This window comes from Rhinocladiella mackenziei (genome assembly GCF_000835555.1).
Source record: "Rhinocladiella mackenziei CBS 650.93 unplaced genomic scaffold supercont1.7, whole genome shotgun sequence".
NCBI lineage: Eukaryota > Fungi > Ascomycota > Eurotiomycetes > Chaetothyriales > Herpotrichiellaceae > Rhinocladiella > Rhinocladiella mackenziei.
In genome coordinates this window covers 152963-164836 of record NW_013550598.1, presented here as the reverse complement: position 1 = coordinate 164836, position 11874 = coordinate 152963, and the positions used below count along the sequence as shown (strand labels likewise).

At 50.3% G+C, this 11874-nt stretch overlaps 3 protein-coding genes across 3 annotated transcripts; 2 read left to right on the top strand and 1 right to left on the bottom strand.

The window, feature by feature from the left end:
• Nucleotides 1-1418: 1418 nt before the first annotated feature.
• On the bottom strand, nt 1419-3325 carry Z518_08929 (uncharacterized protein; the record flags this gene model as incomplete). Its single annotated transcript, XM_013412886.1, has 2 exons — nt 1419-2973; nt 3045-3325. The coding sequence occupies 2 exons, from the start codon at nt 3323-3325 to the stop codon at nt 1419-1421; spliced, it is 1836 nt and encodes a 611-aa protein (XP_013268340.1).
• Nucleotides 3326-4295: 970 nt separating this feature from the next.
• On the top strand, nt 4296-5724 carry Z518_08928 (uncharacterized protein; the record flags this gene model as incomplete). The annotated part of the gene is made up of 3 exons (XM_013412885.1): nt 4296-4479; nt 4571-4953; nt 5020-5724. 3 exons carry the CDS (start codon nt 4296-4298, stop codon nt 5722-5724), a joined length of 1272 nt encoding a protein of 423 aa, XP_013268339.1.
• A 1087-nt stretch (nt 5725-6811) lies between these two features.
• Nucleotides 6812-11149, top strand: Z518_08927 (uncharacterized protein; the record flags this gene model as incomplete). Its single annotated transcript, XM_013412884.1, has 7 exons — nt 6812-7015; nt 7088-7469; nt 7535-8713; nt 8809-9357; nt 9419-9501; nt 9567-10409; nt 10478-11149. The coding sequence occupies 7 exons, from the start codon at nt 6812-6814 to the stop codon at nt 11147-11149; spliced, it is 3912 nt and encodes a 1303-aa protein (XP_013268338.1).
• Nucleotides 11150-11874: the final 725 nt, after the last annotated feature.

The following is an 11874-nucleotide window of genomic DNA, read 5'->3' as shown; positions in this document are numbered from 1 at the left end:
AGAGGGAAAACGGAAAAAGAGTGACGGGGTTTGTTTTCACACTGAAGAGTAGAGAGATTGTTGATTATCTATCTAGATTGGAACCCACTCAGCCAAACCCTTTTATGCTGAGGCTTTATTGTCAGAGGGACGGCAGCCTTGCAGGTTGGTCTCTCAGAGTAGAGCCTAATCTTGCTAGGACGACAAGCCCAGCACGACGATATAAAGTATTCTCAGGCGGTATATTCGGATTTTGCCTTAATACCTATTTATCAAACAAAGTTTGCACTTGTAAATAGTCTGACAAGTGAACAACCAATCGCACGAAGGAACCTGCTTATTGATGTTCTACAAGGAGTACTGGGACAGTGTGTGGAAAAGGTGGTGGCAACGATGCCAATGGTGTTGACAAGTATATAGGGACTCTCGTCGTCCACTCAGTTGACAAAAGGCAGAGCATTCAATATATCTGAAGTTGCACCCGTTCGACAGCTGTACGAGAAGATAACTATATATTTAAATAAAGCCTGTCTACAGAGGTTTTCCTTGCCAGGAAGAAAGTCAGTATCCGTAGTCTTTCGAAAACTGAATCGGGCTTGGGAATATAGAGTCACCGATTCTTCTGGCGACTTTGTCTCAGAGCAAAAGCTTCCTTAAAAAGACATTCACTGCCAATCTCCCAACCGGAGATTGACCGGAGATGCAGTCCATGGTTAGCCTTTCTCCCGTCGCTTGATGCCTTTTACGATACCCGCTGGCCCAAAAAGGACAGTGGTGGAATCGAATGGTATGTACAGTAGTCGTCACGCCATACGAGCGATAAAGACATCGCAGACAATTAGGGCCCAATGCGGCGCTTCAAGCGCCCTCCAATTTCAACCATGAAGACGACGTACTATTCGCAAGGCTCCAGGCTAGCCAACCAAACTGACGCGCAAGATAGCGGACAGCAACACTTTCCGGAAATGGCTGCCAAAGACGGATTGTTGACTATTTGTCCAAACCATTCTTATAGGAAGGGATAATGGGGGGAAGGAAACGGAGAGAGCGGGAAAAGACAAAAATGAGTAGTGATTGGAGAATTTTCTTTGCTATCGAGTCGATTGGTGATTCTAAACCTAGGAACGTGAAATTGTTCAAGGCGACAGACCTTTTGATAGACCTAATCAATTTACTCTGTAGACTTGAGTAGCAGCCTGCATGAACGGAAATCTGAAGGCCGTCATCATCATGGTGACTGTTTCAGTGTTATGGTCCTCCTTTATGCCATATGGATGGTGCTCGACTAAAGAGAGGTTAATGGATCAATAAATGATAGAGGTGAGTACTATAGGATGTATATAATATGTTCCTCTGTCCGTAACGCTATATCCGGCCATGACTGGAGGCTAAGAGTTAAAAGGCTACGGATAATATAAAAGTTGTCCTCTCGTCTGCATTTACAACAAGCCAATTGTCCGTTGTTTCATCTTGCGCACGTCCACGTCTTCCCAAAGTGCGACACTTATAAGGGTGGTGGAGTAGATGCTGGTCGCAGCAATCAACATGTACCGCTGGGTTTCTGCATAGCTCCTGTTGATGGCATTTCTCGTGGGACTTCCCCAAGGATAACTGGCCTGGACGGTCATGTCGCCATAGATCTTGGCCAGATCTCCTTGCGCGCTGGCTGGGAGGTATTTAGATAGTTTCTCGGGGAAGATGCCCGTCCACATGGCCCCTGCGATCGTCGAACCAACAGCGGAACCAATGGCAATGATCATCGACTCGCAAGCCAACAGGGCGGGGAAATCGCGTTGCTTGGAGACGGCCATCAGGGTGGTCTGCTCGGAAATGACCAAGACACCTCCGCCGAAGGCGACGAAGATCTGGCACATTACGATATAACCGATGTTGACGTCCGGTTGCCGGAACTTGATCATCAGACCAACTCCTAGGATGGTAAGGGGAACGCCCCAGAAGAACGAGTAGAGCTTCAGACGGCCGCTGAAGTAGCGAAGGCAGAGTCCGTAAACGAGAGAGATGAAACAGCTTCCCATCGTATAGATGTTGCTAATATAAGTCGCATGAACGATGGTCTGGTTGAAGAGGACGACGAGAAGGGAAAAGAAGTAGCTATCCCAGATATACCAGCCAATATATAGAGAGGCAGCCATTGTATAAGTGAAGATAACCGTCCGGTTCTTGAGCAGCTCCCAAGGTACAAAAGTAATCGGAGCAAATTTGGCCTCCCAGAAGCCGAAGGCGATAATCAACAAACCGCCAAAGATGAGAAAGCAGATAATCAAAGGAGATCGCCAGGTGTCCGGCTGGTAGGAATAGATGTTGAAGGCCAAGAGGAAGAGAGACAGTCCCGTAGCGAGGATCAACAGTCCGATCACGTCAAACTCCTTGAGGTAATGGAAAGTTTTCTGAGACAAGTTCATGTTTGCCGTGACACGAAGAGGTATGAGGCCTGCTTTACGGGCCTTTCGTTGAGCTATCCAGTGCACGATACCGAATGGGGCGCAGACAATAGGGACGACGATACAGAACACGCCAAAGCCCCATCGGAAACCCATGCCGGCGAGAATGCTATCAGCCGCGTATCCGTAGACCCAGGTAGTGATGAGAAAGGGCGAGGAAGCGTAGGCGATCATGAAACCTCGATTCTTCAATTTCGATGTATCGGCAATGCAGACAGTAATGCTGAAGGAGATGCCATTGTAACCCATCCAGTAAAAAACTTGGGCTGCACAGTACGTCCGAACATTGTTGCAGCCGGCCATCATTATCAGGCCGGCCGTGATGAAGAGCACGCTTAAGGCAAAGGCGTGTGGTCTGCCCCAGACGTTCATGATTTTGGCGTATGGGAGCTTCCAGATCCCGGCGACCAGGGACGAGATGACGCCAGTGAGTGCCGTCAATGAGTGCTCTTGGAAGGAGCTCGTCACATAAGGGGTCAGAGTGTTGACAATGCCGTTGGAAAAGGCGAGGATGAACTCGATCAGCCATATCCTGGGGCGCGCACATCAGTACAGATGTTTCCTATACAAAAGGAAATCTCGTGTAGAGGCGTCGACACTCACATGATATATAGAAAAAGGATGTCTTTCTTCGACCACGCGTAGGTCATAGCCTGCACAGTTTGCACACCATGCTCGGCGTTGTCATCGATTTTCTCGAGCGACTCATCGTCAGACGAGTGGTCCACAGAAAACGACGGCTTTCCCTTGTGGACATCTCTCTCGTGTGTCGTTGGCCCGGAGTCGACTTCAGGATGAGTTTCTGAAGAATTCAGCCCGTCAGCCCCAGGCTCAGTCGTTTTGCTACCTAGGACCGATACGAGGCTAGGGATCCCAAGCTTCATATTGAGAACCCTTGTATTGAATGTGATAGAGAGGGAAAAAAGAGTGTATAATTAACGCAGATGATTGATACGCTGAACTGTGTCGGAGACTACAGATTGATAAGTTTTCAAAGATGACAAAGGCTAGAAGACGAATCAGTTGATCTTCTATACATCGAGAGATCTCACATTTTCGTGATCGGCACACGTGGCTCCCCTTTCGATTACCACCCTCCCACCGAGTTTGTTCCAGGTATCTCCACTTTTCTTTGTGAGCGATATCGGTATTACGTGATACAGACAGGTCACATCAAACCCCCCACCCCAAAAATCGGCTGTGGGTATCGATCGGGGGCTCTAATGAGTTCGCTCTCTTTCACACATGTTCGGCACGGTAGTAGTGGCCGACACAATATCTTCATCAATCAGACCACCCAAAGGGCTAGATCACAGCAGAGAAGATTTCAGGCAAGCCTTGATCAAAAAAGCTCAAGCTATCTCAAGGATGCTATCGGGTGGAGCTTTGTCGCAGCAGAAAGAGGGGTAATTTTTTTTTTTTTAAATTTCATCCATACGACATCTAGTCTAGCTGTTGAAGTGAAAATTTCTATCTAATCTGATCCGCCCCTCCAGAAGCCGCTATTAACCCGTGAGTTGTCAGGGGCGGGTGTCTCATTTCAAGACTCCGTAGCGTGCACAGGGATGCCATTGATTCCGGCCTGCTTCCGGCCGAGCCAGACACTCCTGGGCGAGCTCGGTAGAAGTTGATGGTGGGGCACCACGCATGGCCTAGTCTGTATTGAGTACCACAGTGCCGATCCCTTGTTGGGCTTCAAAGAAACTTGAGACACGGATTAGGATAGGAGGCGGGCAAGACCGGCCTGTATCGGTGGTACCAAATCTGGGTATACAATTGTCTAGAAGGTATTTTCCAACATGGGAAGAACACATATACCACCTTGCTGCACGTGCGCTGCATATTTCGGACAAGATGTCTCCTCCTCGATCACCGTACAGAATACTCGTCCTGGGCGGTTCGTATGCTGGTTTGGCCGCCGCCGTTAATTTGACGGATCTGTGCGAGGGCAAGAATTCACGGACGGGGATCGAGTCGTCACGGCCTGGGTCCTCAATGTCGGTTGAGATTACGATTGTGGACGAGAGGGATGGATTCTGTAAGTCGATCGAAAAGTTGATGAGACCCTTTGTATGGCGCTGAATGTGGTGTCTGCCCATGTCTGACCATAACATCGTACTTGGGTCTAGTTCACCTAATAGGAGCGCCTCTTGCGCTAGCGGAAGAACAATACGCCAAACGAGCGTGGAAGAAATACGCCGAGATTCCTGGCCTCCAGCAACCTTCGCTGAGATTTATTCACGGCTCCGTCTCCCGACTGGACTGCAAAATCAAGAAGGCAACAATTGTGCCCCATGGCAGCGACACTTCGGTTGCACAAAGTTATGACTACTTGATTGCCGCGACGGGCCTGCGACGAGTGTGGCCTACGGTGCCGCAGGAACTCACCCGTGACCGATATCTTGTTGAGGCTGTAGGACACATCAACCAAGTACGGAATGCAGACAAAGGAGTCGTCGTGATCGGTGGAGGTGCCGTGGGTGTGGAAATGGCGGCTGAGATCAAGATGGTGGTGAGCCTCTTGTTAGGACTTTGGGGATAAAAACATGGAACACTGAAGCAATCACTAATTAACTAGGAGCCACACGTCAGGGTCAGCTTGATTCACTCACGGAACACGCTGCTGTCGTCCGAACCTCTCCCCGACAAGTTTGGGCACAAGACCCTGGCGCTGCTGGAAGAAGTCGGCGTCGAGGTGATGCTAGGCCAGCGTGTCGTGGACATTTCACCGTCCCCTCAAGACCAATCGACCAAGGTCCTACGGTTGTCAAATGGTATCGAACTGTTGGCGAGCCATGTCATCAACGCCGTGTCGCGGCCAGTTTCGACATCGACATATATTCCCTCCGAGGCTCTGGATGCAGATGGATACGTTAAAGTCCTGCCGTCCATGCAATTCCCCGAAATCACTCCCAATGCCGCATACCACTTTGCCGTCGGTGATATTGTCGCCTGGTCAGGCATCAAGAGAGCGGGAGGAGCATTCTACATGGGTGGTATCGCAGCCTCCAATATTCACCGGCACATACTACATTCTCAAGCTATGATCGAACAACCCAAGTACATTGAGGCTCTTGTTTACCCTCCTAGTATTGCAGTTGCGGTCGGCAGGAAGGCTGTTGGGTATTCAGAACGCGAGGGTGTGACTGCTAGTGAAGCTTTGATGGAGGTGATGTTCGGAGATGATCTGGGCTTGTCGATTTGTTGGCGGTACCTCGGGCTAGGCGTACCCTGGAAGCCGTTGTCAAGAAGACTGGGAATGGGCCACATTGAATTAGTCTAGCCATGACCACCTTTTTGGACCGCTAATCTACAGAGACAAGCCGTTAACCCAAGAATTGTCTTTTTTTTTTTTTTTTTTCAACTTTGGTACCATTTAATCCGGGACGTGGTCTGCCTTAGAGACACACCTCCTATACTACAATTGTACTAGTAGTAGTAGCCTCTCAAACATTGCATATCCGAGCCAAGGAAGCATCGTGGCGGCTTCACCTCGCGTTTGGGACCCACTTTTGCATTTGTTTGCGAGGCCCCCGCACGATCTTCATGATCCACATCCTGAAGTCGAGGCTACCGCCATTTCATTGGTCCATCAAGGACTAACGCCAGTTTTCTAGTCACATTTTCTTTGATCCACACTCCAATTTATCTTATCAGATGTAACATGCCGCGTTCTTGGCAATAGTGTCATGTCAAAAGTATTCGTACCCTACTAATTTTTTAAGCTTGCTACATCTAGACCTATTTAGGAAGGGTTGCCGGAGAGCAAGGTCACGTGACTCAAACCTTGCGGATAGATAGGCATCCTCTACTGCTATGTAGCACCTAGTTGGCCTTTCCTGGCACCTATAGTCGTACTCCCAAAATGCTCGGCTTGCAGAGCCTCCGGCGCCAGGTCTCTGCGACTCGGGAGCCTCGACACTCTGCGCCCACAGTCCGCCACCCGACAGATCCCCGCTATTATTAGCTAAATGCTTGATGAAAAGAGATGATGAATCAAGAAGTGATGGGACGCGAGCACTACCTTGACGCGCACATCACATGCCTCCCGTCCAAAATACCATCCCCACCCCGAACATCTCCATTCTTCGGGGGGGAGGGTGCATCTGAGACGGTTCTTTTGCCGTCATCTTGATGAGCCCGGTTAAGCACCTCACCTACCGCCTATGTACCTGGAGTGCGAAAGTCCTGCGATACAGCCTTGGTAGCCGGCACCGGGCTGTAAAAGCCAACTTCACTCAGCTCAATTCATCCTAACGTGCCGCGCCTTGTTTCACTCTTGATGCGCCTTCGTACCATCTATTTGCCATTTTCTCTTGTGTGTGCAAGTCCTTTTCTCTTCTCTTCAATTCGCCTGACCAGCAGCGTCCATGGTGTCGACGGAAATCAGCGACAAGCAAGCGCTGTCCAACACCGTGCTCCAATGTGACTCTGAAAAGCGGTCGTCCACAACTAGCCTTAGAGATGAGACTCCCCAAGAACCCCTAACGGGAAATGAGAAGACGGTGACGGTCTCAGAAGAGGATGGCGGGGAACAAGAAAAGCACGACAATGGCGGCATAAGCAACTACTTTGTGAGTCGTCTTGTTGAAATCTTATGCTGCAATTCCTGCCCGGGACATGGAAGGGTAATGGATTAATTGTAGCGTATCTACACTTACTGCGATCGTTTGGACGTTGTCCTTTATGTCGTCGCCGTCACGGGATCCATCCTCTCAGGAGCTGCACTTCCATTGATGACCATTGTATTCGGTCAGTTCACTACCGATTTCGCCAATTTCACGAGCGGCACCGATAGCAGCGTCACTCCACAAGAGTTTCGCGACAATGTGGACGATTTTGTTCTCTGGTTTATCTATCTTTTCGTTGGCCGCTTTGTCATTTCCTACATTGCCACAGAAGCCGCGTCAGTGGCAGCGATCCGCGTCACTCGTACTATCCGCCTGACATTCTTGGAGAGCGTACTTCGACAAGAGGTAGCGCATTTCGATCGCCCCATCGGATCCATTTCCGCCCAGGTTACAACGAGTGAGTCTTTGCCCCGTTTGAAGTCGAAATCGCTGCCCTAGAATAGACTCTAACGAGAGGAGTAGATGGCACTCGGATCAACCACGGCATCGCCGAAAAGCTGGTCATTTTGGTTCAAGCAGCATCCTTGTTCGTCTCTGCCTTTGTCGTTTCAGTGGTGGTCCAGTGGAAGCTCGCTCTCATCACCATGAGCATCATCCCGCTTATCATTGTCACCATGACCCTCAGCATCACCATCGATGCCCGACTCGAAGCACCCATCGTTCGGTTACACTCGCAGGCCGCCGCCGTCGCACAAGAAGCTCTGAGTTCAATAAAGACGATACATGCATTCTGGGCCCATGAGAAGCTCGTCAAGACTTACGACAAGTTCCTGACTGCGGCACACAAACGGGCCAACTGGAAGCGTCCCAACACCTCCATCGGAAATGGTATCTTTAACTTTTGCATCTTTGGCGGCACCGCACTAGCCTTCTGGCAAGGCTATCGCATGTACGAATCTGGTGAGATTGACGGCGTCGGCGAAGTGCTTACCGTCGCACTGTCGGTCAGTTTGGGAGCTACGGCGGTATCGGCTATCGCTCCACAACTGGCACATATAACCAACGCTTCTGGCGCGGCAGCCGAACTATTTTCCATCATTAACAAGAAATCAAAGCTAGATCCACTTTCACCTCACGGCGATCGGCCTCCGAATTGCGGGGGCGATATTGAGATTCGCAATTTGACGTTTGCATATCCCACGAGATCGTCTATCAAGGTCCTGGATAGTCTAAACCTATCGATTCCCAAGGGCAAAACGACGGGTCTGGTGGGAGCCAGCGGCTGCGGAAAGTCGACAATTGTCGGTCTGCTCGAGCGATGGTATGAGCCAAACGCAGGTGAGATTCTTCTCGACGGCCGAGATGTCGCCGAATACAACATCAAGTGGCTCCGCAGCACGGTTCGACTAGTCCAGCAAGAACCGGTCCTCTATCGTGGAACAGTGTTCGAGAACGTGGCCAAGGGTCTTGTGGATGATCAACTTGCTTTACCTCCGCACCAGCAATTGGAATTGGTCAAGTCAGCCTGCGAGTTGGCCAATGCACACACTTTCGTGGAGGAATTGCCGCATGGTTATGATACTCAAGTTGGTGAACGAGGTGGGATGTTGAGCGGCGGCCAGAAACAACGGCTTGTCATTGCGCGCAGCATCATATCCAATCCCAAAGTTCTACTTCTCGATGAAGCCACCAGTGCGCTCGGTAAGTGGGGTCTCAAACACCAACTTTTTTTTTCCTTTTGACTAAGCGTAAACTCGTTACAAGTTACCCTAGCTGACCAACCAAAAATGACACAGATCCTCGATCAGAGAATATCGTCCAGGACGCATTGAATAAGGCGGCTAAAAATCGCACGACGCTCGTCATCGCGCACAAGCTCTCGACAATCAAAGCTGCCGATAATATCGTGGTTCTGTCAAAAGGCCGGGTAGCGGAACAAGGCACTCACTCCGAGCTCCTCGCCAAGGGAGGAATGTACGCCGCTTTGATCCATAACCAGCAGCTCGGTGACACCAAAGAAACCCCTGACGAGGATGGCGGTGCTGTGAATGAGGAGAAGGTCGCCGTCGAGGAGGCCGTCGATGTCAACGAGGAGAAAATGGAGCTTTCGACAGCTGTCGAGACAGCCGACACATCTTCTCCTTCCCCAACAGCAGGCACGCTCAACTATTCGCTTTTCCGCTGTCTCTTCATCATCGTTCGAGAGCAAAAGGATATTGGCTGGCACCTCGGCCTTCTTCTGATGACATGTTGTGTCAGTGGTGGAGCATTCCCTGCCCAAGCCGTGCTCTTCTCCCGGCTGATTGACGTCTTCACTTTAACCGGCTCGGCGGCGAGGGAAAAGGGTAAGACAATGGTGTCCATACTTTGCCGTGCACAACGATTTGCTGACCTTCTCTTTTCTAGCCAACTTCTTCGCCCTTATTTTCTTCATCTTCGCCCTCATCAACATGTGCTCCTACTTAATCATCGGGTGGTCGGGGATTCACGTTCGTTTCTCAACCATTTTGCCCAATTTTGACTAGTGATATCGGACTGACTCTCCCCCCTTTAGGTCGGCCAAGTCATCGTGCACCGATACCGTGTCGAGATTTTCCGCCGCTTACTGTATCTCGACCAAGACTTCTTCGACATTCCCCAAAATTCATCGGGGGCACTGACATCGAAACTCTCACTGGTGCCGGATTCCATTAACGAACTCCTTTCCGTGACGGCCTTTTTGGTCCTCATCTGCTTTATCAACATCGCCGCCTCCTGTACCTTGGCGATAGCGTCTGGTTGGAAACTCGGCCTTGTCGTCGTCGCTGCGGGCATGCCCGTCCTAATTGGCTCCGGCTACGCCCGTACGAAGCTCGAACAGAAATTCGAACGGGAGACGAATGAGCGGTTTGCCGACACGGCGGCTCTGGCCACAGAAGCAGTCACATCTATCCGCACCTTGGCTGCCCTGACGCTTGAACGTCAGATTGTTGACGAATATCGTAGCTCGCTAGATCACATTGCCAAATCTGCCCTCTATACCATCAGTCTGACCTCGCTCGGCTACGCACTATCCCAATCACTCGAATTTCTGCTCATGGCATTGGGTTTCTGGTATGGCTCTCGCCTGCTGTCGACGGGGGAGTACAGCGTCACGCAATACTACACCGTCTTCATGGCCGTTCTCTTTGGCGGTCAAGCTGCAGGCCAGATTTTCGCCCACGCCACCTCGGTTGTAAGATCTCACTGGGGAACGAATTGGATCCTATGGTTACGCACCCTCAATGCCACGATCCAAGAAGAAAAAGACAACGCCGATAAGGGCCCCACCGGCGACGGTTCGCTCTTAGTCGAGGACGTGGAATTCCGATACAAGCAACGAGACGCCGCTCGCGTCCTTAACGGCATGAACATCCACGTGCGTATTAATCACCTTTCCCCCCCCCCTTTTTCTTCATCCTCCCTAACAATGCTCCTCAATATTAGGTCCCACCCGGATCGTACGTAGCCTGCGTCGGGCCCTCCGGATGCGGCAAAAGCACCCTTATCGCCCTCCTGGAACGTTTCTACGACCCTTTGTCCGGGCGCATCACCTACGGCTCATCAGATATTAGACTCTACTCACCTCGTCTCTACCGCAGCCACATCTCTCTTGTGCAGCAAGAACCAACACTCTACGAAGGCTCGGTGCGAGACAACATCAGTGTCGGCGTCGCAAACGAACCTTCCGACCAGGAAATTTTAGAGGCCTGCCGCCAAGCGAATGCGCTGGATTTTATCACTTCCTTACCAGAGGGTCTAGATACCCCATGTGGCTCGAAGGGACTGCAATTCTCGGGCGGACAGAGACAGCGTATTGCCATCGCGAGGGCCTTGATCCGGAACCCGCGCTTACTTCTTTTGGATGAAGCAACTTCTGCGTTGGATACGCAGAGCGAGAGAGTAGTGCAGCAGGCTTTGGACAAAGCAGCATCGTCGAGAACGACCATTTCGGTCGCACATAGGTTGAGCACCATTCGTTACGCGGATATCATCTTTGTTTTTGCGAATGGGAAAGTTGTGGAACGGGGTACACATGAGGAGTTGCAGCGGCTGAGAGGACGGTATTGGAATATGTGTGTTGCGCAGGCGTTGGATAATAGTAGGGTTACGGGGTGAAAAAAAGAAAAGAAAAGAAAGGGGGACTCTGGGGGCTGTCGTCGTCGATAAGTCGTATACATGAAAACAAAATATATATATTGTTTGCATATGAGCCTAATCTCGAGCGAAAAGTGATTTTTTCTTCGAATCCGTATCACCCCAAGAAAACACCATTGGTGGCTTGCGTCCGATTTCTTTCTCCTGTTATGGAATATAAAGAAGCATCTCTCTCGCAGGATTCGTATCTAAAGACAACTTGAGCGCTCCTCTACCACGATAACCAAAACTCATGACTTGAATTCAACCCACCCTTTGATAGGGTATCATCTTCACGACGGTCAGCGGATCACAAACCCTCGAGCATAATAGTCAACAACGAAGATAACCTTTGCTGGCCAAAACATGCTCAGAGCACAGGAGATCACAGGCGTGACTCCAAGTGCGCACCATCAGTAGTCCTTTTGTCAGACGCAATTCAACACAGTTTTCCAAGTGGCTTAGAGAGAGAACACCAGCATAGAGTGTAAGATATCAAGAGTAATGCTCCTACTTCTTACCAGGTTCAAGTCAAAAACTGTCACCAAGTCCCGAAGAACCACTTTTGCTCTTGACAAAAAGAAAGAGTTTGTGTTTTCAGCTCACATGAGCTATCAAAGTTTTGTCTTCTCGAGAATCCGAGCTTGGCACATTCTTTGTCTAGTAATCGATGACCCAGTATGTGTGAGAAAGGTTGGCCTTTTTTC